Source organism: Salmo salar, chromosome 14 (assembly GCF_965601325.2).
Source record: "Salmo salar chromosome 14, fSalSal1, whole genome shotgun sequence".
Lineage (NCBI taxonomy): Eukaryota > Metazoa > Chordata > Actinopteri > Salmoniformes > Salmonidae > Salmo > Salmo salar.
The window spans coordinates 63,946,584-63,972,408 of NC_138304.1; the positions used below are offsets into that span (position 1 = coordinate 63,946,584).

At 42.8% G+C, this 25,825-nt stretch overlaps 1 protein-coding gene across 4 annotated transcripts in view; it reads right to left on the minus strand.

Annotated features, from left to right (window-relative positions):
- LOC106570121 (histone-lysine N-methyltransferase 2B) overlaps positions 1 to 25,825 on the minus strand; it is a 96,671-nt gene that overhangs the window by 29,494 nt on the left and 41,352 nt on the right. For all 4 annotated transcript variants that reach the window (XM_014142152.3, XM_014142151.3, XM_082961067.1 and 1 more), the window contains 10 exons: positions 22,068 to 22,181; positions 20,970 to 21,154; positions 20,644 to 20,748; positions 20,236 to 20,346; positions 18,314 to 18,390; positions 14,874 to 15,058; positions 14,481 to 14,578; positions 10,973 to 11,107; positions 10,437 to 10,595; positions 10,183 to 10,300 (listed from right to left, as the gene is read on the minus strand). In XM_014142152.3, coding sequence (XP_013997627.3) covers positions 10,183 to 10,300; positions 10,437 to 10,595; positions 10,973 to 11,107; positions 14,481 to 14,578; positions 14,874 to 15,058; positions 18,314 to 18,390; positions 20,236 to 20,346; positions 20,644 to 20,748; positions 20,970 to 21,154; positions 22,068 to 22,181 — 1,287 coding nt within the window. The remainder of the gene's footprint in view (positions 1 to 10,182; positions 10,301 to 10,436; positions 10,596 to 10,972; positions 11,108 to 14,480; positions 14,579 to 14,873; positions 15,059 to 18,313; positions 18,391 to 20,235; positions 20,347 to 20,643; positions 20,749 to 20,969; positions 21,155 to 22,067; positions 22,182 to 25,825) is intronic.

Sequence of the window (25,825 nt, forward strand, 5' to 3'; positions counted from 1 at the left end):
CTTTGAGTTGTCTCACTGAAATTTTCTTACTCTTTGAAATGACTGCTCGACTTGTTGACTGCTCGATCCACACAGGAGACATTTTGGGCTAGGTTAGGAATGCTGTGTTGCACGTGGAGCGCAAAATTTGTGGCGTCATTACGTCATGTACCTACATTATACAGGTATGCACAGTAGCTTTGACATCTGTTTTTACCACCAGCGTTAAACTAGACATCGGGTCGATACAGATGTTGGCATTTTTAGCTAATATTGGCCGATTCTGATATGTTCACAGATATATCGTGCATCCCTAGTTAATTTGCACGATTTGGTGGAATTAAATTGGCGAGTGTACAGTATACTTATGCATCTTATTTATCACATACGTCGAGCATACAGATACAGAGCCTTTGAGTGGAACATCTGTCAGAAAGCGTGAGAAACTTCTGCAACAGCATCTCAAACAGCAAATGCATAGGCAACGGAAGGCAGGCTTCATCAATGCGTCACACACACACACACCTTTATTTAACTAGGCAAGTCAGTTCAGAACAAATTCTTATTTACAATGACGGCCCTAGGAACAGTGGGTTAACTGCCTTGTTCAGGGGCAGAACGACAGATTTTTACCTTGTCAGCTCGGGGATTCAATCTAGCAACCTTTTGGTTACTGGCCCAACGCTCTAACCACTAGGCTACCTGCGGCTCATTTGCAATGAGCTGGAGGCAGTATGCATTTTCAAAACATATTAGTGCTGTCCAACATTTTGTTTTTATATTGGTCGACCAAAAATAGTCGACCAATCGATTGGTAGAAGTTTTAAAAAAGTGTATTTTTTTATATATAGACACCTATGTGTTTTAATAAAATCAATATGTACTGAGCTTGTCTGATGCTTTAAAACACACTGTTTTATTAAATAATTAAGACACAAAAATGACTTGAGGGAGCCAGAGATCAAGATAGCCTAATCAGAAGGGAAAAAAAAAACTTTCCAACCTTCCTCCTCCCACTGCTGGCCTTCGCAGATTCTGCCACTTCGTTCTTGAAGTTGCCGGTAATAGGCTACACCAAAGGTAGGCAATCTTCTCCATTTGGAGTGCCAATTTATCTTACCATTTCTAACAATCTGAGTGCCAGTTATGATTTTCATATGCACATTGTCATGGAACAGTTTAATTTCATTTATAATAGTCTTTGTATCTCAAAATCATCACTGTCATGTGATTCTAAATCTAAATGATGATTCAAATCTAAAAGTAACTTCTATTGCTAACCATGTAAAAATAGCCTAGATAAAGCCAACAAATAAAAACATTGCAGCCTGCAGGTAGAAAATATCCTATAAACCACATTGCAGACAGGACATGCCTAGCCAAAGAACTTGAAACATTGTATCAACTATCAATTCTGTCCTGCCGAAGCTCGCACTAGCAAACTTGCAACATCGTAAAAAAAAAAAATCTGGGCCCTCAGCGTTTCCAGCGCCAGTGAGTTCAGTACAGACTAGAGGAAGGCGGATTAACAGGGGTCGCTTTCAAATTTTCCCAAGAACTGGTAATCGCCATTTTTGGATGCCGATTATGGCTGATTACATTGCACTCAACGAGGAGACAGCGTGGCAGGCTGACCACCTGTTACGCGAGTGCAGCAAGGAGCCAAGGTAAGTTGATAGCTAGCATTAAACTTAACTTATAAAAAACAATCAATCACTAGTTAACTACACATGATTGATGATATTACTATTTTATCTAGCTTGTCCTGCGTGTCATATAATCAATGCGGTGCCTGTTAATTTATCATCATAGAATCACAGCCTACTTTGCTCTCCAGTCTCTGGGCGAAAAACAGCAGGAGTTTTTGTGAGTGGTCCTGCTGAGAACAATGACACTGAAGTGCGCGCGTGCACGAGACGACTCCATTTTTTTCTTTCAGTGTTTGAACGAATACAACGTCGCCCGGTTGGAATATTATCGCTATTTTACGAGAAAAATAGCATAAAAATGTATTTTAAACAGCGTTTGACATGCTTCAAAGTACGGTAATGGAATATTTTGACATTTTTTGTCACAAAATGCACCGGCGCGTCACCCTTCGGATAGTGACTTGAACGCACGAACAAAACGGAGCTATTTGGATATAACTTTGGATTATTTTGAACCAAAACAACATTTGTTGTTGAAGTAGAAGTCCTGGGAGTGCATTCTGACGAAGAACAGCAAAGGTAATCCAATTTTTCTTATAGTAAATCTGAGTTTGGTGAGGGCCAAATTAGCTAGCCATGATGGCCGGGCCATCTACTCAGAATATTGCAAAATGTGCTTTCGCCGAAAAGCTATTTTAAAGCTAGTGAGGGAGATATGAGTCTCCAGCTTCAGAGATTTTTGCAGTTCGTTCCAGTCATTGGCAGCAGAGAACTGGAAGGAAAGACGACCAAAGGAGGAATTGGCTTTGGGGGTGACCAGTGAGATATACCTGCTGGAGCGCGTGCTACGAGTGGGTGCTGCTATGGTGACCAGTGAGCTAAGATAAGGCGGGGCTTTACCTAGCAGAGACTTGTCGATAACCTGTAGCCAGTGGGTTTGGCGACGAGTATGAAGCGAGGGCCAACCAATGAGAGCGTACAGGTCGCAGTGGTGGGTAGTATATGGGGCTTTGGTGACAAAACGGATGGCACTGTGATAGACTGCATCCAATTTGTTGAGTAGAGTGTTGGAGGCTATTTTATAGATGACATCACCGAAGTCGAGGATCGGTAGGATGGTCAGTTTTACGAGGGTATGTTTGGCAGCATGAGTGAAGGATGCTTTGTTGCGATATAGGAAGCCGATTCTAGATTTAATTTTGGATTAGAGATGCTTAATGTGAGTCCGGAAGGAGTTTACAGTCTAATGCAACCCATTAGACAAAATACGGAACGGTTCCGTATTTCACTGAAAGAATAAACGTTTTGTTTTCGAAATGATAGTTTCCAGATTTGACCATATTAATGACCCAAGGCTCGTATTTCTAAGTCTATGATTTGATATTTGATAGAGCAATCTGACTGAGCGGTGGTAGGCAGCAGCAGGCTCGTATGCATTCATTCAAACAGCACTTTCCTGCATTTGCCAGTAGGTCTTCGCTGTGCTTCAAGCATTGCACTGTTTATGACTTCAAGCCTATCAACTCCCGAGATTAGGCTGGCAATACTATAGTGCCTATAAGAACATCCAATAGTCAAAGGTACTGTATATGAAATACAAATGGTAGGAAGAGAAATAGTCCTATAATTCCTATAATAACTTCAACCTAAAACTGGGAATTTTGAAGACTCATGTTAAAAGGAACCACCTGCTTTCATATGTTCTCATGTTCTGAGCAAGGAACTTGAACGTTAGCTTTTTTTACATGGCGCATTTTGCCATTTTACTTTCTTCTCCAACACTGTTATACATTATTTAAAACAAATTGAACCCGTTTCATTATTTATTTGAGACTAAATTGATTTTATTTATATATATATATATATATATATATTTATATTATATATATATATATATATATATATATATATATATATATATATATATATATATATATATATATATATTTATTTATATATAAATATATATATATTTATTTATATATAAATATATATATATTTATTTATATATAAATATATATATATTTATTTATATATAAATAAATATATATATATTTATATATAAATAAATATATATATATTTATATATAAATAAATATATATATATTTATATATAAATAAATATATATATATAAATAAATATATATATATATATATAAATAAAATATATATAAATATATATAAATATATATATATAAATAAATATATATATATAAATATATATATATATAAATATAAATATATATATAAATAAATAAATATTTTTTTTTTTTTTTTTTTTTTTAATCGTCCGATTAAATCGGTATCGGCTTTTTTTGGTCCTCCAACAATCAGTATCGGCGTTGAAAAATCATAATTGGTCGACCTCTAGTACAGACACAGCTGTAGGCTATTTGTGCAAGGGATAAGAAGTAATCAGGTATTTTATGATGTTTCAACTGGATCAGAGAATTCCATTTTTCCCTTTCATGCCAAGTGGTTATCGAAAGGGAAAGAGCTGGATTTTTCCCCCCAAATACATCGAGGAACTATTGTCATTCTCAATGGATTCTAAAAACAGACTTTGTTAACTTGCTGATTGAGGTAAAGAAAAAAATACTTTGAAAAGCTCCACAGCTCATTAGTGGTGGAGGGTTAAGACAAATCAGACATCCCCATAGGGGCACATTTCTAAGCCTACATTTGCGCACAGGCCCGGTAGCATTGACAGGAGCACTCCAAACAAACGACAATGAAAAAGTTCTCTCACAAGTAGCATAGGTTGTGAGCTCTGCAAACGTGTGCACTCCGACAATGAGAATGGTAAATGACTAATAATAATATATTGAATACATTACCAGAAATTACCGTAACCAAACAAACATGAGAATAAACTAAATGAGAATTAACGGTAAATTTAGGCTACTACTGGTAATACAGTACAAACGGAAAGTATTCAGACCCCTTTGTTACATCCTTATTCGAAATGGAATTTAAAAAAGATATCCTCAATCTACACACAATACCCCATAATGACAAAGGTTTAGAAATGCTTGCAAATGTATTCAAAATAAAAAACTGAAATCACATTTCCATAAGTATTCAGACCCTTTACTCAGTACTTTGTTGAAGCACCTTTGGCAGCGATTACAACCTCGAGTGTTCTTGGGTATGACGCTACAAGCTTGGCACACCTGTATTTGGGGAGTTTCTCCCATTCTTCTCTGCAGATCCTCTCAAGCTCTGTCAGGTTGGAATGGGAGTGTCGCTGCACAGCTATTTTCATGTCTCTCCAGAGATGTTAGACCGGGTTCAAGTCCAGGCTCTGGCTGGGCCACTCTAGGATATTCAGAGACTTCTCATGTAGCCACTCCTGCGTTGTCTTGGCTGTGTGCTTAGGGTCGTTGTCCTTTTGGAAGGTGAACCTTCACTCCAGTCGGAGATCCTGAGCACTCCGCAGCAGGTTTTCATCAAGGCGCTCTCTTTACTTTGCTCCGTTCATCTTTCCCTCGATCCTGACTAGTCTTCCAGTCCCTGCCACTGAAAAACAACCCCACAGCATGATGCTGCCACCATGCTTCTCCAGACGTGATGCTTGGCATTCAGACCAAAGGGTTCAATCTTGGTTTCATCAGACCAGAGAATTTCGTTTCTCATGGTCTAAGAGTCCTTTAGGTACCTTTTGGCAAACTCCAAGCGGGCTGTCATGTGCCTTTTACTGAAGAGTGGCTTCCATCTGGCCACTCTACCATAAAGGCCTGATTGCTGCAGAGATGGTTGTCCTTCTGGAAGGTTCTCCCATCTCCACAGAGGAACTCTGGAGCTCATTCAGAGTGACCATCGGGTTCTTGGTCACCTCCCTGACCAAGCCCCTTCCCCCTCAATTGCTTCGTTTAGCCAGGCGGCCAGCTCTTGGAAGAGTCGTGGTGGTTCCAAAGTTCATCCATTTAAGTATGATGGAGACCTTACGTAGACAGATGTGTGGCTTTCCAAATCATGTCCAATAAATTGAATTCACCACAAGTGGACTCCAGTTGTAGAAACACCTCAAGGATGATCAATGGAAACAGGATGCACCTGAGCTCAATTTCGAGTCTCATCATAAAGGGTCTGAATACTTATGTAAATATGGCAGTTTTTTTTGGTTAATACATTTGCAAGAACTTCAAAAAATCTGTTTTCGCTTTGTCATTATGGGGTAGTGTCTGTAGATTAGGGAAAACAATTATTTAATCAATTTTAGAATTTGGCTATAACATAAAATGTGGGAAAACTCAAGGGGTGTGAACACTTTCCGAATGCACAATATACTTAAATGTTTAAATCATAAGTTTTAATACATATGATATGAGGCACGTCTTACCTTGCTTCAAAGTAGTCTAGCCAAAATCAGACTATATCCATGGAGGCAATTATTTTATAATAAGCTCCTTTCATTGTCCAGTAGCAAAAGGCACAATCCTAGTCATATCAACCCATGCTTGTTGTTGCATATTAGATCTCCTTTCTTTCTAAATTTCTAACACAATTTCATCTGTCACATGAAACTGCTTGCAAGTGCGGTGCCTTTTTGACAACAGTGTTGCATTATGGAACGAACATTTGCGCATAGCCTACTGCCTTCTGCGCACTGCTACACTTATGTGAAGAAACGCTGCCCAGTGACACAAACCTACCAGAGGAGCTAAATGACTTCGAGGCAAGTAACACTGAAACATGCATAGCCGATGTAAGACCTTTAACCTGTTGGGGCTATTTGCCAGTATTTGCACGGCTGGATAAAAAAATGTACCCGATTTAATCTGGTTACTAATCCTACCCAGTAACTAGAATATGCATATACTTATTATATATGGATAGAAAACACTAAAGTTTCTAAAACTGTTTGAATGGTGTCTGAGTATAACAGAACTCATTTGGCAGGCAAAACCCTGAGACATTTTCTGACAGGAAGTGGATACCTGATGTGTTGTATTACCTTTAAACCTATGCCATTGAAAAACACAGGGGCTGAGGAATATTTTGGCACTTCCTATTGCTTCCACTAGATGTCACCAGCCTTTACAAAGTGTTTTGAGTCTTCTGGAGGGAGATCTGACCGAACAAGAGCCATGGAACGATGATGGCCCATTAGACACCTGGCGCGCGAGTTCATGTTGGGTACCCTCGTTCCAATACGTTATAAAAGAGAATGCATTCGTCCACCTTGAATATTATTCATGTTCTGGTTAAAAAAGGCCCTAATGATTTATGCTATACAACGTTTGACATGTTTGAACGAACGTAAATATATTTTTTCCCCTCGTTCATGACGAGAAGTCCGGCTGGCTTAGATCATGTGCTAACAAGACGGAGATTTTTGGACATAAATGATGAGCTTTTTTGAACAAAACTACATTCGTTATGGACCTGTGATACCTGGAAGTGACATCTGATGAAGAGAATCAAAGGTAATGGATTATTTACATAGTATTTTCGATTTTAGATCTCCCCAACATGACGTCTAGTCTGTATCGCAACGTGTATTTTTCTGGGCGCAGTGCTCAGATTATTGCAAAGTGTGATTTCCCAGTAAGGTTATTTTTAAATCTGGCAAGTTGATTGCGTTCAAGAGATGTAAATCTATAATTCTTTAAATGACAATATAATATTTTACCAATGTTTTCTAATTTTAATTATTTAATTTGTGACGCTGACTTGACTGCCGGTTATTGGAGGGAAACGATTTCCTCAACATCAATGCCATAGTAAAACGCTGTTTTTGGATATAAATATGAACTTGATAGAACTAAAAATGCATGCATTGTCTAACATAATGTCCTAGGAGTGTCATCTGATGGAGATTGTAAAAGGTTAGTGCATCATTTTAGCTGGTTTTATGGTTTTGGTGACCCTGTCTTTGAATTGACAAAACATTACACACAACTCTTGTAAATGTACTGTCCTAACATACTCTAAATTTATGCTTTCGCCGTAAAACCTTTTTGAAATCGTAAAACGTGGTTAGATTAAGGAGATGTTTATCTTTCAAAGGGTGTAAAATAGTTGTATGTTTGAAAAATTTGAATTTTGACATTTATTTGGATTCAAATTTGCCGCTCTTGAAATGCACCTGCTGTTGATGGAGTGCACCACGCAAGCGTCCCACCTAGCCCATAGAGGTTAAACAGGTCAACATTCGCAAAGCTGCAGGGCCAGACGGATTACCAGGACGTGTACTCCATGCATGTGCTGACCAACTGGAGAGTGTCTTCACTGACATTTTCAACCTCTCCCTTTCCGAGTCTGTAATACCAACATGTTTCAAGCAGACCACCATAGTGCCTGTGCCCAAGAACACTAAGGTAACTTGCCTAAACGACCCATAGCACTCAAGTCCGTAGCCATGAAGTGCTTTGAAAGGCTGGTCATGGCTCACATCAACACCATCATCCCAGAAACCCTAGACCCACTCCAATTGGCATACATATCCACAGATGATGCAATCTCTATTGCACTACACACTGCCCTTTCCCACCTGGACGGAAGGAACACCTATGTGAGAATGCTATTCACTGACTACAGCTCAGCGTTCAACACCATAGTGCCATCAAAGCTCATCACTAAGCTAAGGACCCTGGGACTAAACACCTCCCTCTGCAACTGGATCCTGACGGGCCGGTCCTAGATGATATTGGTAGGGAACAACATATCCGCCACGCTGATCCTCAACACCTTAAGGGGTGCGTACTCAGTCCCCTCCCGTACTCCCTGTTCACTCATGACTGCATGATTGATGGTGTCAGGACAACAACCTCTCCCTCAACGTGATCAAGACAAAAGGAGAAGATTGTGGACTACAGGAAAAGGAGGACCGAGCACGCCCCCATTCTCATCGACGGGGCTGTAGTGGAGCAGGTTGAGAGCTTCAAGTTCCTTGGTGTCCACATCACCAAAAAACAAATATGGTCCAAGCACACAAAGACAGTCGTGAAGAGGGCACGACAAAGCCTATTCCTCCTCAGGAGACTGAAAAGATTTGGCATGGGTCCTCAGACCCGCAAAACATTCTACAGCTGCACCATTGAGAGCATCCTGACTGGTTGCATCACTGCCTGGTATGGCAACTGCTCGCCCTCCGACCGTAAGGCATGACAGAGGAAAGGGCGTACGGCCAAGTACATTACTGGGGCCAAGCTTCCTGCCATCCAGGACCTCTATACTAGGCGGTGTCTGAGGATGACCCTAAACATTTTCAAAGACTCCAGCCACCCTAGTCATAGACTTGTCTCTGCTACCGCACGGCAAGAGGTAGCGGAGCGCCAAGTCTAGGTCCAAAAAGTTTCTTAACAGCTTCTACCCCCAAGCCATAGGACTCCTGAACAGCTAATCAAAAGGCTACCCAGTCCCCTCTTTTGCGCTGCTGCAACTCTGTTTATAATCTATGCATAGTCACTTTAACTCTACCAACATGTACATATTACCTCAATTACCTCGATTAACCAGTGCCCCCGCACTTTGAGACTGTACCGGTACCCCCTGCATATAGCCTCACTTGTTATTTTACTGCTGCTGTTTAATTATTAATCTTTACATTTTCTATTTTTTACTTAACACATTTATGTATTTATTTTACTTCTTAAAGCATTGTTGGTTGAGGGATAGTAAGTAAGCATTTCTCTAAGGTCTACACCTGTTGTATTCAGGGCACATGTGACATACAATTTGATTTGAAATAGTTGATCAACATCTTAAGCTAAATTTTCTGATCTGTTGCATCCAACTCCTTGCTTTTGAATATTTATTTTTTATGTAACCTAAGCCTACTGGTTGTATGAATTTAAAATCAAATACATTTGGGATCTATCATCCCACAACTGTCCCAGAGTTTGCTTGGAATAGGCTATTTTTGTTGACAAGTTGCTCAATACAATATGTTAAGTTTCCTACTATTTTGGATAGTAGAGTGACATGCACTGAGTGTACAAAACATTAAGAACATTTACCTAAAATTGAGTTGCAGGGCTGTGTTCCAAACAAAACAACTAAGTGTGCTTGCTCTAGTTCAACAACAGCACAGCTAGGAAAGCTCAAAAAAGCATCTTACAGTTGGAGACTTCTTTGAGTCATAAAAGTGCATTGAATTTACTTAATGTGCATACTTTGGAGAGCTGTGTGGCCACTTGGATACACTAGTTTGACCTCTCTCAAACCTTTGGCATTTTTTTTTTTGATGCACCTACCCCAAATTTTCCAATAATATTGTGACTGAATGTATCCAGAGTATTTTCAGATTTAATTTCAAGAAATGCAATGGAAAGTACAGTAAATGTAAAATGTACATAAAATCACAGTGTAATGTTTAGACACAGTCTTGAGTCAGGTGAACAGCTGTGTCCTCATCATTTTCCCACAATCTCCTAACTGTTCCCTTTTAATTGCTACCATGGGTATGCATATGCTTTCCATATTTGTTCTGTAAAAAAACTTTTCAATTTAGCCCTATCCATATAGGCTCATTCCCACGAGTGTAAAGGGTTAAAAGCAGTGCACTACATAGGGAATAGGGTGCCATTGGGGATGTACACATACTCACCAATGGTCATATTTATAGACTCTGGCTCCAGACCAGTCAGAAACTTCCTACGGAGGCTGATCCCTTCGAAGTCCACGTAGACCCGCCGGAGAACTTCAAACCCATTCCCAGACACCATCTGGAGAGGGGAAACGGAAGTGCAAATCCTGAGACATAAGTTTGGATGCAGCTGACAAGTCAAAGTGAAAGTGGTGGTGTGCACTGTTGGAAAGATGACTGTTTCTGTGCGCCTCAGCCCATTTCTAAAAGTTCACCTTCTCACTGACGAGGTCGCGGTGCCTGGAGCAGAAGACCTTCCTGTCCTCCTGGAAGACACAGTTGCGGGCGCGGGCGCACATGAAGTGGTAGTTACTCTGACAGGATGAGAGACAGCAGCCAACCGTCGCCCCCGCCTGGCCACAACGCTCACAGCGCTGTAGGGAAGAAATGTACAATGTGTAGAAGAGAAAAGAAAACAGTGTGAGAACGACTGGCAGAAAACTCCCTGAAGAGTAAACGTTGTCATTATAACTAAACGGGCATAGCAGACTTGACAAAACAATTCTATCTATGGAACAATAAAGCTGCTATTATTTTACGGCAATGTTAAAAACATGAAACTGCACACCTATGCCTGAATACAAAGTCTATTGGGAAAGGATGTACTCCAGCGTTGATATGTGGGAAGTGTCCCAAATGTCACCCTATTCACTGCATAGTCCACTATGGGCCCTGGTCAAAAGTAGTGCACTTTATAGGAAACATGGTGCCATTTGAGGCGCAACTATGGTGATGTTCAATGCATTCTTACCATGTGGCGTCCCCTGGAGACAGCACTGTGTACTTGGAGTAGAGCTCCGTTGTCTTCGTACACCTCAGCGGACCACAGGCAGCAGTTGACGTGGGCCCACTCGTTCTGCCCCAGGAACAGCATCCTACCTGCATCCTTCAATAAAAACGAGGAAATTCAGATTTAGAGTGGACCTGAGACAACATTCTTGGATGTCTGAATAGCTGCTAATACCATTACTGTGGGTATAATGTACTACAGAAGTGTTTCACAACGCCGATCCTTGAGTACCCCAAACAGAATACATTTTTGTTTTAGCCGCATAGAAGAACAAACTCAACGAGTCATGTGCTTGTTGATTAGTTCACTAATTGAATCGGGTGTATGGCCACAACAAAAATGTGTTCTCTTTCAGTCAGTCATCTTCGGTACAACACACTATGGAGGAGTCGCACACTCACGACTTCGGTTGATGGATCTACAATCACGCCCGACAAGGCCAATGAAATACATGGCTCGCTGGAAGCCCCTCCTTCCACATGTGAGACTCGGGTTCATTCTTTCAATTATTCCACTCTTCACCTTGGTGTGAACAGGTACATTTCACAGTACTAAAACAAACAATTGGAACACGAGCCTGTCTTATGTTACGTCAACTTAACTGTCCCTTAGGTTGTAGAGCGTGCTCACCCCCTGGATGTTGTGTGCTGTATTTTATGACTAGGAAACTTATGAGAACATTACAAACAATTAGTTATTCTTCTAATTGCTTGGCCTGGCTTCAGCAATAGGTAAGATAGCTAACGAGACCGAAACGAAAAGGTGGGTTCGGGTTTGCGACCACGCCCCCAATTAATTAATAGCTATCCATGTTTGTTGTCTTATGTCTCGGCGCATGCTCAGGCTGCCCTCGCTCTAATCAGTTTGTATGCAAGACTAGGGGACGGCTGGGGCTTGGTGTTTCAGAGGACTTCCTCTCCCGGCTGCCCATACCTCGACAAAGTCGGAGTTGCGGGACACGGAGACGGGTTGGGTCGTTGGTCGGGTCAAATGTCTCCCGGCTCCTGTGCGCTCTGTGACCAGTTATAGGAGGCTACTCCAAGAGAGAGGATGACCAGGTTCTGTCTGTGTGCCTTGGCTAAGCACCGCTTGCCTCTCTTCTCAGAAGAGTCCGGGTTCCACCTCAGTGATCCGGTCCTACATAGACTCGAGACCAGGCTAGCTAACAAGCGCTGCATAGCGCGCTAGCCAGGTTAGCTAACTTGCAAAGGCGAGCTAGCTACTACCATCCAGAAGGCGAGGTCAGTAAAGGTGCATCAAAGTTGGGACCGAGAGACTGAAAAACAGCTTCTATCTCCAGGCCATCAGACTGCTAAAACAGCAATCACTAACTCAGAGACTGCTCCCTACATTGAGACCCAATCACTGGCAACTTCAATAAATGGATCACTAGTCACTTTATACAACACTCTAAATAATGACACTTTAATAATGTTCACATATCTTACATTACTCATATCACATGTATATACTGTATTTTATACCATCTATTGCATCTTGCCTATGCCATTCAGCCATCGCTCATCCATACACTTACATGTACATATTTTCATTCACCCCTTTAGATGTGTATTAGATGTGGGGGAATTGTTAGATTTCTTGTTAGATACTACCGCACTGTCGGAACTAGAAGCACAAGCATTTCGCTACACTCACATTAACATCTGCTAACCATGTCTGTGACAAATAAATGTAGATTTGATTTTAGCCATTCCAGCTTCCTAATGGTGGAATTGCTTCGGTAACCCTCTTGTTTAGTGTACGTAGCCAGCATTAAGTTGCTTTGTTATTCTAAACCGACCGTGTTGCAGTCAGAGGCTAGCTAGCCTAGCTGAAACTAAAAGCCTTAGCATGGCTAAATTCAGTTAGCATGCACCAATGTGTCGGAGGAAACACCTTACACCTGGCGACCTCGTCAGCGTGCACTGCGCCCGGCCCGCCACAGGAGTCGCTAGTGCGTGATGAGACAAGGATATCCCTGCCGGCCAAACCCTCCCTAACCCGGACGACGCTGGGCCAATTGTGTGTCGCCCCATGGACCTCCCGGTCGCGGCCGGCTGCGACAGAGCCTGGGCTTGAACCCAGAATCTCTGATGGCACAGCCTTAGACCACTGCGCCACCCGGAAGGCCAGGCTACAACTTTTGCGCATCCCCCACGCTTCAGCGACGTCCTCAGGTCGACTGTTTCCGAGGCCTCAGAGCCCGTTTTGGGAATAACCTCCCATCTCCAGACACAGGTAATCCGAGAAGTCTCTATGTCAGATCCAGGACCCTGGTTGTGCGGTTGTTTCAGACTGGTCTCTAAACCAATTGCGCCCACATGGGACATGGCCCTGATCCTCCACTACAAAATCTCCCTGCTCATGACTTTGGTCATGGCTAAACATGTTGGGGACCTCCACGTGTTATCAGTACACACTTCCTGTACACAGTTCACCCAGGCAACTAAGGTGACGTTGCGTCCAAATGCGACCTTCGCCCTGAAAGTCATGGCTATGTCCTACAGGTCCTTAGCTTTGAGCCATTTCCATTTTCGCCTCCTTTTGCTTCTGAAGCGCAAGCTTTACGCCTGTTCTGCTAATCCAGCTCGCGGCAAAGCAGTCCCTAAGTAGCATCTCTCCCACTGGATTGTGGAATCTCTCCGGGCATATTGCAGCAGGGGGCAAGGGTTAACTAGCGGTGTACGCACCCACTCCACCAGGGGTCCTGCAGCATCTTGGGCGTTGTTTAAATGTTTGAGTGTAGGACACATCTGTGCTGCAGCGAGTTGGGCATCACCACATACTTTTGTGATGTTTATTGCTTGGATGTCACTGCTCCCAGTGCAGCCCAGTGTGCTTACGGCTGGGACGGGGAAAGTCACTAGGCAGCGCGCACGATACCCAGACTGCCGCATCTGACAGGGTCAGGTCTGGGTGGTCTGCCACGGGCAGTTTAATTTAGTATCCGTTGGGCTCAGCTTGGGGCGTGATTATATATCCCCATACTATGTTGTACTGAAGTTGACTGAATGAAAGGGAACGTAAAATTATGACTATAACTACTGTTTCCTGAAGGAGGGAAACGAGATACAACTCCTGTTCAGCCCCACACCGCCCGTTCCTGGGCTCAGTGAAGGAATTAATCGGAGCCTCACGCTTATCACCTGTGGAAGGCGGGGCTTCCAGCAAGGTGTGGATTTCAGGCGATTGTAGATCCTTCAACCGAAGTAACGAGAGTGTGACTCCCCTATAGTGTGTTGTACCTCGTTTCCCTTCTTCATGGAACAGTAGTTATAGTCATCAAGTTACGTTCTGTTTGAGATACTCAAGGACCGGAGTTGAGGAACACTGTACTACAGTACCCATAATGCTCTATTTATGGTTTTATCTTAGGAAAGATGTTTCTGAAGTTAACACAACGGTGTCCCGTCTCCTTATCAATACAATTACTGTGTGGGATCATTACAGAGGGGGGAGGGAAACTCACGTTGGGTGTGGCGTCTCCACATTGTTGGCAGAGTGCACACTGCCTCTCATCTTTGGTCCAGTCAAGTTCCAGGGCCCCGGTTAGAGCACAATGTGTATCTACTCAAGATAGACCAAACACATTCATTAATCATTGAATTGATTTAAGTTGTTAGGATGAAGTAAAAAGCTAGATCACCATCAGTCCTTGTACTCAATTACTTTACGCACAACAAACATCTTCTTGTGCCGGTGAATGGGGTTACATGTCTGCTTTGAGACAGGACATAGGCTTACAGAGGGAGTGATAGATATATAATATAATGCACTACTGCACTATATAATGCACTACTGTTGACCAGAGCCCTATGCCTATGACCAGACCCCCTATTTGAGACAGCCAAAGACTCCATACCTTGGGATTTGAGTGGGAGGCTCAACAGAGCCCGGGACTGATGGGTGGTGACTGAGTACAGGGAAGGGATGCTGTTCCCCTGCTGGAGGCACCCTGAGCCCCTGGTAACTTGGTATGTCCTCTCCAGCCACTGTGCATAGCTGTGCTCCTTAGAGGGTGGAAGAACTGCCTCAGGGAGCATACCACTGAGACAGAAGGAAAGGGGGGGGAGACTTGTTCAGCAACAGAGCCTTTTTAAAATTAATTAATTAACTTATTTATTTAACCAGGTAGGCTAGTTGAGAACAAGTTCTCATTTGCAACTGCGACCTGGCCAAGATAAAGCATAGCAATTCGACACATACAACAACACAGAGTTACACATGGAATAAACAAAACATACACTCAATAATACAGTAGAAAAAAAGAAAACAAAAAGTCTATATACAGTGAGTGCAAATGATGTAAGTTAAGGCAATAAACAAGCCATGGTGGCGAAGTAATTACAATATAGCAATTAAACACTGGAATGGTAGATGTGCAGAAGATGAATGTGCAAGTAGAGATACTGGGGTGCATAGAAGCAAGATAAATAAATAAATAAATAAATAAATACAGTATGGGGATGAGGTAGGTAGATAGATAGATGGGCTGTTTACAGATGGGCTATGTACAGGTGCAGTGATCTGTGAGCTGCTCTGACAGCTGGTGCTTAAACCTGACTGATCCAAATCAGTCAGGTTTCAAGACTGGTCATTCAACTGAGACTGCTCTTCTCTGTGTCACGGAGGCTCTCCGCACTGCTAAAGCTAACTCTCTCGCCTCTGCTCTCATCCTTCTAGACCTATCTGCTGCCTTTGATACTGTGAACCACCAGATCCTCCTCTCCACCCTCTCCGAGTTGGGCATCTCCGGCGCGGCCCACGCTTGGATTGCGTTCTACCTGACAGGTCGCTCCTACCAGGTGGAGTGGCGAGAATCTGTCTCCGCACCACGTGCTCTCACCACTGGTGTCCCCCAGGGCTCTGTTCTAGGCCCTCTCCTATTCTCGCTATACACCAAGTCACTTGGCTCTGTCATATCCTCAAATGGTCTCTCCTATCATTGCTATGCAGACGACACTCAATTAATCTTCTCCTTTCCCCCTTCTGATAACCAGGTGGTGAATCGCATCTCTGCATGTCTGGCAGACATATCAGTGTGGATGACGGATCACCACCTCAAGCTGAACCTCGGCAAGACGGAGCTGCTTTTCCTCCCGGGGAAGGACTGCCCGTTCCATGATCTCGCCATCACGGTTGACAACTCCATTGTGTCCTCCTCTCAGAGTGCTAAGAACCTTGGCGTGACCCTGGACAACACCCTGTCGTTCTCCACTAACATCAAGGCGGTGACCCGATCCTGTAGGTTCATGCTCTACAACATTCGCAGAGTACAACCCTGCCTCACACAGGAAGCGGCGCAGGTCCTAATCCAGGCACTTGTCATCTCCCGTCTGGATTACTGCAACTCGCTGTTGGCAGGGCTCCCTGCCTGTGCCATTAAACCCCTACAACACATCCAGAACGCCGCAGCCCGTCTGGTGTTCAACCTTCCCAAGTTCTCTCACGTCACCCCGCTCCTCCGCTCTCTCCACTGGCTTCCAGTTGAAGCTCGCATCCGCTACAAGACCATGGTGCTTGCCTACGGAGCCGTGAGGGGAACGGCACCTCCGTACCTTCAGGCTCTGATCAGTCCCTACACCCAAACGAGGGCACTGCGCTCATCCACCTCTGGCCTGCTGGCCCCCCTACCTCTGAGGAAGCACAGTTCCCGCTCAGCCCAGTCAAAACTGTTCGCTGCTCTGGCACCCCTATGGTGGAACAAGCTCCCTCACGATGCCAGGACAGCGGAGTCAATCACCACCTTCCGGAGACACCTGAAACCCCACCTCTTTAAGGAATACCTGGGATAGGATAAAGTAATCCTTCTAACCCCCGCCCCCCCCCCCTAAAAAAGATTTAGATGCACTATTGTAAAGTGGTTGTTCCACTGGATATCATAAGGTGAATGCACCAATTTGTAAGTCGCTCTGGATAAGAGCGTCTGCTAAATGACTTAAATGTAAATGTGCGTCTCCAGCTTCAGAGATTTTTGCAGTTCGTTCCAGTCATTGGCAGTAGAGAACTGGAAGGAAAGACGACCAAAGGAGGAATTGGCTTTGGAGGGTGACCAGTAAGATATACCTGCTGGAGCGCGTGCTACGAGTGGGTGCTGCTATGGTGACCAGTGAGCTGAGATAAGGCGGGGCTTTACCTAGCAGAGACTTGTAGATGACCTGTAGCCAGTGGGTTTGGCGACGAGTATGAAGCGAGGGCCAACCAACGAGAGCGTACAGGTCGCAATGGTGGGTAGTGTATGGGGCTTTGGTGACAAAATGGATGGCACTGTGATAGACTGCATCCAGTTTGTTGAGTAGAGTGTTCAAGGCTATTTTATAGATGACATCACCGAAGTCGAGGATCGGTAGGATGGTCAGTTTTACGAGGGTAGGTTTGGCAGCATAAGTGAAGGATGCTTTGTTGCGATATAGGAAGCCGATTCTAGATTAAATTTTGTATCGGAGATGCGTAATATGAGTCTGAAACCAGATTGCATAGTGGAGAAGGTACGGTGGGATTCGAAATGGTCGGTGATTTGTTTGTTAAAGGCAGGGTAGGATAGATATAGGTCTGTAACAGTTTGGGTCTAGAGTGTCTTCCCTTTGAAGATGGGGATTACCACGGCAGCTTTCCAATCTTTGACGATCTCAGACGATACGAAAGAGGTTGAACAGGCTAGTAATAGGGGTTGCAACAATTGCGGCGGATCATTTTAGAAGGAGAGGGTCCAGATTGTCTAGCCCAGCTGATTTGTAGGGGTGTAGATTTTGCAGCTCTTTCAGAACATCAGCTATCTGGATTTGGGTGAAGGAGAAATGGGGGAGGCTTGGGCAAGTTGCTGTGGGGGGTGCGGAGCTGTTGACCAGAGTAGGTGTAGCCAGGTGGAAAGCAAGGCCAGCCGTAGAAAAATGCTTATTGAACTTCTCGACAATCGTAGATTTATCGGTGGTGACAGTGTTTCCTAGCCTCATTCCAGTGGGCAGCTGGGAGGAGGTGCTCTTATTCTCAAATGGACTTTACAGTGTCCCAGAACATTTTGGAGTTTGTGCTACAGGATGCAAATTTCTGTTTGAAAAAGCTAGCCTTTGCTTTCCATTCAGGCCAAGGTGTTGCTTTTTTTTAAAGTATTCTTTGCTTGCTTTTCAAAAATAAGTATTCTATGCCTGCTTTATCTTTCTGAAGGCAAAACTATTTATTGTCATAGTTAGTTTGTTCAGGGAGATTCCCCCTTTTGTCTTATTGGTGGAAATGTGAGAAAGAACAATATCAAAATCAATAACATACACCGTCATACGGTCTACACATAGTGTATCCATTCACCTTGGGAAATCTTTGGAGATTGGGTCCCACATTTTCTGATCCTGGCTATGAAACCAACTGAAAGTCTCCTCCAGCAACTGAAAGGACATAGATACAGTGCATTCGAAGACTATTCAGACACCTTGACTTTTTCCACATTTTGTTACGTTACAGCATTATTATAAAATGCATTAAAATAGTTTTTTTCCCCTCAATCTATACAAAATACCCCATAAAGACAAAGCAAAAACAGTTTTTTTGAAATATATAACAAAAACTTAAATATCACATTTACATAAGTATTCAGACCCTTTACTCAGTAATTTGTTTAAGCACCTTTGGCGGAGATTACAGCCTTGAGTCTTCTTTGATTGAGAGGGGTTGAGTTAAATGCGGAAGACACATTTCAGTTGAATGCATTCAGTTGTACAACTGACTAGGTATCCCCCCTTTTCTTTCCCTTTCTTGGGTATGACACTATAAGCTTGGCACACCTATATTTGAGGAACTTCTCTCATCATTCTCTGCAGATCTTCTCAAGCTCTGTCAGGTTGGCTGGGGAACATCGCTGCACAGCCATTTTCAGGTCTCTCCAGAGATGTTCAATCGGGTCCAAGTCCAGGCTCTGGCTACGCCACTCAAGGACATTCAGAGACTTGTCCCGAAGCCACTCCTGCGTTGTCTTGGCTGTGTACTTGGGGTTGTTATCCCGTTGGAAGGTGAACCTTCGCCCCAGTCTGAGGTCCTGAGCGCTCTGGAGCAGGTTTTCAATCAAGGATTGCTCTGTACTTAACTAGTCTCCTAGTCCCTGCTGCTGAAAAACATCTCCACAGGATGACGCTGCCACCACCATGCGTCACCGTAGGGAAGGTGCCAGATTTCCTCCCGATGTGACCCTTTGCATTCAGGCCAAAGAGTTGAATCTTGGTTTCATCAGACCAGAGAATCTTGTTTCTCACGGTCTGAGAGTCCTTTAGGTTCCTTTTGGCAAACTCCAAGCGGGCTGTCACGTGCATTTTACTGAGTGGCTTCTGTCTGGCCACTCTACCACAAAGGCCTGATTGGTGGAGTGCTGCAGAGATGGTTGTCCTTCTGGAAGGTTCTCCCATCTCCACAGTGGAACTCTGGAGCTCTGTCAGAGTGACCTTCGCGATCTTGAAGGCCCTTCTCCCCCAATTGCTCAGTTTCCCCAGGAAGCCAGCTCTAGGAAGAGCGTTGGTGGAGCCAAACTTCTTCCATTTAAGAATGATGGAGGCCACTGTATTCTTGGGGACCTTCAACGCTGCAGACAATTTTGGTACCCTTCCCCAGATCTGTGCCGCGACATGATCCGGTCTCTGAGCTTTACGGATAATTCCTCCGACCTCATGGCTTGGTTTTTGCTTCTGACATGCACTGTCAACAGTGGGACCTTACATAGACAGGTGTGCCTTTCCAAATAATGTCCAATCAATTTAATTTATCACAGGTGGACACCAATCAAGATGTAGAAACATCTCAAGGATGATCAATGGAAACAGGATGCACCTGAGCTCAATTTTGAGTCTCATAGCAAAGGGTCTGAATACTTATGTACATTTTTTTTTAATCTAAAAACCTGTTTTCGCTTTGTCATTATGGGGTATTGTAAATCTATGTAATACAATTTAGAATAAGGCTGTAACATAACATTTAGATAAAGGGAAGGGGTCTGAATACTTTCCGAATGCACTCAGTGTGTGATCTTTATACATTGTTAAAGAGAGGCAATATGCAAGGGGTTCATACACAAAAATATCCTTTTAGAGTTATTTTATTCTGTTTTATTAATTGAGGCAATTAATAAAATATAAAACAGCTCTAAAATAGAGTAAAAATGCAAATAAACAATATAAATTATATGGCACAATATGGCCCATAACAAATGTCTATAGCATTAATGGAGGAAAGGTCTTTCTACTAACCTTCAGGTAGTGAGACCTGGCCAAACAGGTGGGCCTCAGGTCCTCAGGGAGAGACTCCTCTTCCTTTAGCCACTTCCTCATCACCATGACAACATCCTCATGGAATGATTTCTGATTGGTAGACAAGAGCAGGAAAAACAGGTGTCAAGTTAAGGAGACGGATGTATTGTTGTACAATATATGTGAGATTCAATTTACTGTATGGAGTCTTCCCTCCCATTAGAACATCTATAAGAGCATCTGCTAAATGACCAAATTGTATACGAAGTGATGTGATTGTGGTCTAAAAAGAGCTACATGATTCACAGTGGAACATTGATGCCATGAGAGCAAAATTAACAACCTCTAGGTCTTAATAGTTTTCATGTGACATAATTCAAATGTTTATAAAGGACTGGGGTCTCTCACCAGTGAAGTGTACTGGCCGCCTGTACATTTTTGACCCACGGCATGTAGGTCGCAGATGGGCTGCTGTTGGTCCCTGAAAGCATTTAGTTCCGTGGATTCCTCACACTGCAGAAAACAAAAGAACAGCATAGTACAATAAAATGGAGACCGCCGTCAGAGGGTCAGGGATATACAATCCATAAGACAGTCTAAACGTGTAAAAGTTAAATACTTTTTATACTTGATTTTGGATAGAGAAAAGCCATGTTATGAAAGTGAGAGAGTATGTTACGAGTATCTGACTCGTGACTACTTGATGTCTTTACTGTGATGGCGGCAGACATTACCTCTCTGCAGGTAATCAGGTGCTGGGCGGAGGAGTCAGAGAGGAGGTTGGTCAGCACATTCTCTAGCCCCGCCCTCAGCCTTTCCTTCAGTTCCTCCTTCCAGAATCTGGGCTGTGATTGGCTGCAGCGTGTACAGGAATATACTACGCTCTCTGGCAGGCTGAACATGATCTCATACAGGTCATCTGGGAGACAGAAGAGAAGCAGCACTTCAATGTAATGGAGTGTTTTTATTTATTTATTCAACCGTTATTTTACCAAGTAAGTTGACTGAGAACACATTCTCATTTACAGCCTGGGGAATAGTTTCAGGGGATAGGAGGGGGATGAATGAGCCAATTGTAAGCTGGGGTTGATTAGGTGGCCGTGATGGTATGAGGGCCAGATTGGGAATTTAGCCAGGACACCGGGGTTAACACCCATACTCTTACGATAAGTGCAATGGGATCTTTAATGACCTCAGAGAGAGTCAGGACACCCGTTTAACGTTCCATCCAAAAGACGGCACCCTACACTGCCCTGGGGCATTGGGATATTTTTTAGACCAGAGGAAAGAGTGCCTCCTACTGGCCCTCCAACACCACTTCCAGCAGCACCTGGTCTCCCATCCAGGGACCAAACCTGCTTAGCTTCAGAAGCAAGCCAGCAGTGGGATGCAGGGTGGTATGCTGCTGGCAGTTTATCGTGAGATAGTTGTTCTGATCCCTTAAGTTAAGGCCTGCCTGAACAATCGGCCCAGCGTCGTCCAGGTTAGGCCAGTACATGCCGTCATTGTAAATAAGAATTTGTTTTTAACTGACTTGCCTAGTTAAATAAAGGCTAAATAAAATGAAATATTTGAGGTGGCATCTTCCCCTACACATACTGTTAACAGGGGTGATCACCCCTTCGCCTGGAGAACTACCCTCCTGCAGGATTTGGTTCCAGCTCTTATATCCAACCCACCTGATTCTACCAATGAGATGTTCCTTGGAACCTTGATTAGCTGGATATGGTGTGTTTGTATAGGGCTAGAGCAAACACCTGCATACCCAGTAACACTAATGAGTGTTGGCCACCCCTGTTGTACATCCCCTTGATAAAGACAGTGACACTCACCAGAGAGTCCTTCACATTTAGAATGTACCCAGTGGCTACACCTGGAGCACTCCATCATCTGGCTGTTGTGGTCCTTCTCCTCGTAACACTTGGAGCAGATGGTGCAGAAGTTCCCTTGTAAAACAAATAAGAAACAACAAAATCAGATGTACTAAAGTAATCAATGATTAAATACATTTAAAAAATGTCAGTAGGGGTTTGAAAGATCGAAATAAAAACAGTTGAAATCAAATTAACCTATACAGTGCATTCAGAAAGTATTAAGACCACTTGACTTTTTCCACATTGTTACATTACAGCCTTATTGTAAAATGTATTTTAAAACTGTATTGTCTTAATTATCAGGTAATCTATTGAAATTGTAACCTTTATTTAACTGTGGGACCTTACATAGATGGGTGTGTTCCTTTCCAAATCATGTCAAATCTATTGAATTTAACGCAGGTGGACTCCAATCAAGTTGTAGAAACATCTCAAGGATGATCAATGGAAACAGGATGCACCCGAGCTCAAGAATAATAGTGAAGACGTCAAACTATGAAATAACACATATTGAATCATGTAGTACCCTCAAAAAAGTGTTAAATCAATATATATTTTATATTTGAGATTCTTCAAAGTAGTCACCCTTTGCCTTGATGAGTCTTGGCATTCTCTCAACCAGCATCATGAAGTAGTCACCTGGAATGCATTTCAATTAACAGGTGTGCCTTGTTAGCCAAATCAGTTGTGTTGGGACAAGGTAGGGGTGGTATACAGAAGATAACCATATTTGGTAAAAGACCAAGTACATTTTATGGCAAGAACTGCTCAAATAAGCAAAGAGAAACAGTCCATCCTTACTTTAAGACATGGCCAGTCAATCCAGAAAATTCGAAGAACTTTGAAGGTTCCTTCAAGTGCAGTCACAAAAACCAAGTGCTATGATGAAACTGGCTCTCATGAGGACCGCCACAGGAAATGAAGACCCAGAGTTCTCTGCTGCAGAGGATAAGTTCATTAGAGTTAGCAGCCTCAGACATTGCAGCCAAAATAAATGCTTCACTACATTCAAGTAACAGACACAGCTCAATATTAACTGTTCAGAGGAGACTCTGAAATCAGGGCTTCATGGTCAAATTTCTGCAAAGAAACCACTAGAGAACACCAATAAGAAGAAACTTTCTTGGGCCAAGAAACACGAGCAATTGACATTAGACCGGTGGAAATCTGTCCTTAGGTCTGCTGAGTCCAAATTTGAGATTTTTGCTTCCAACCGACATGTCTTTGTGAGACACAGAGTATGTGAACGGATGATCTACGCATGTGTGGTTCCCACCGTGAAGCATGGAGGTGTGACGGTGCTTTGCTGGCGACACTGTCAGTGATTTATTTAGAATTCAAGGCACACTTAACTAGCATGGCTACCACAGCATTCTGCACCAATACGCCATCCCATCTGGTTTGCGCTTAAGTGGGACTATCATTTGTTTTTAAAAAGGACAATGAACCAACACATCTCCAGGCTGTGTAAGGGCTATTTTACCAAGGAGAGTGATAGAGTGCTGCATCAAATGACCTGGCCTCCACAATCACCCGACCTCAACCCAATTGAGATTGGTTTGGGATGAGTTGGACCGCAGAGTGAAGGAAAAGCAGCCAACAAGTGCTCAGAATATGTGGGAACTCCTTCAAGACTGTTGGAAAAGCATTCCAGGTGAAGCTGGTTGAAAGAATGCCAAGAGTGTGCAATGCTGTTATCAAGGCAAAGGGTGGCTACTTTGAAGAACCTAAAATGTAAAAAACTTTTTGGGTTACTATATGATATGATGTTACTACATGATACATGATTCCATATGTGTTATGTCATGGTTTTGAAGTCTCCACTATAACTCTACAATCTAGAAAATAGTAAAAATAAAGAAAAACTCTTGACTGGTACTGTACTTTTGCAAAAATGTCAAACCCTGTTTTTGCTTTGTCATTATGGGGCATTGTGTGTAGATTGAGTAAACAATGTTTTTAAATACATTTTCGAATAAGGTTGTAACGTAACAAAATGTGGAAGGGTTCTGAAAACCTTGAATGCACTGTATGTATTGCGCTTGTCTGATGCTTTAAGCACTCTGATTAAATAAGACAAATGACTCGAGGAAGCCAGAGATCAAAATAATACAAATAAATAAACCTTAACCTGACCATCCTTCTGCTCCTGCTGGCTTTTGCAGATTCTGCGATTACTCTCCTGAAGTTTTTTTTACCCCCCCCATTTCATGGTATCCAATTCAGATCTCGTCTCATTGCTGCAAATATGAGCTCAAGGCAAACCGTCCCCTAAACCAGACAACGCTGGGCCAATTGCGAGCCACCCCCTAAACCAGACAACGCTGGGCCAATTGCGAGCCGCCCTATGGTACTCCCGTTCACGGCCGGTTGTGACACAGCCTGGGATCGAACCTGGGTCTGCTGCAGTGCCTTAAACCGCTGCGCCACTTGGGAGGCCCCAGTTATGGTTTTCATATACACATTTTCATGGAACAGTTTCATTTAATTTATAACATCAACGCATCTCAAAATCATTGTCATGTAGTTAATACAAATTATATCCAAATCTAAGTGAAAGTGACAAACCTTAAAAACAAACATATTGCCAATTACAGTACGTAAAAATAGTCTTCATAAAGCCAACAAATCAAAACATTGCAGCCTGCAGGTAGAAATATCCTGCTAAAAATGAATATCCTATAAATCACATGTCCGCAACGAACTTAAAACATTGTATCAACTAACAACTTGGGTCCGCACAAGTTGCAACATTGTAAAAACGATTCTGGGCCTTCAGTTTCTTGGGACAGACACAGCTGTAGGCTATTTGCACAAGGGATAAGAGGTCATCAGAAAGGACTATTTTATGACGCTTCCACTGGATCAGAGCATGACAATTTACACTTTCATGCCGAGTAGTTATCAAAAAGGGAAAGAGCTGGAAAGATTTTTTTTCAATACATTGACAATAGTTCCTCAATCAATGGATGTAAAAACAGACTGCTTGCTTTACTGTTTGAGGTGAAGAAAACATTACTTTGAGAAGCACCACAGCTCATTAGTGGTGGTCCGTCAAGCCAATCAGAAATACCATCAGGTCCGCAAATGGGCACATTTATATGCCTACATTTGCGCGCAGGTCATGTAGCCATAGGCCTACTTCTTTATTGGTATTTTATTAGGATCCCTATTAGCTGTTGCAAAAGCAGCAGCTACTCTTCCTGGGGTCCAAACAAAACATGACATAATACAAAAGCTTCCTCTTGAGCGGACAGCTTGAAGAAAACCAGTCAATATGCAGGTCCCCATGAAAGTAGACCTCTGTTAACATCACAAGCATTTCACACACATTATTTAGATACTGTTAGAGTGTTGCTATAGGCCACCAATTGCTAAAAGAAAAGGCTTTAGCTGTGCCAAGTGAACCTGCAACACTTCAATAACACTTGACATAAGATCTTCTAAACACCTGCCTCATAAGCATTTCTGTCTCTTCTATAGATGTTATATCCTTGTATTGCTACTGCTGTATCAAATGAATTATCTAAATGCATCTCAGAAATGGCTAATTTATGAATGTTATCTGATGTTCGCAAGTTATTGATTATATGAATCTTATTTCTAAGGCTACATATATTAATATGGGCTATTTTCAGCCCTTCCTGAGTAGCTTATCAGAGATAGTATGGAAAAGAGCAAACAAAGCAAGAGAAAAAAATATATAAATTCAGCAG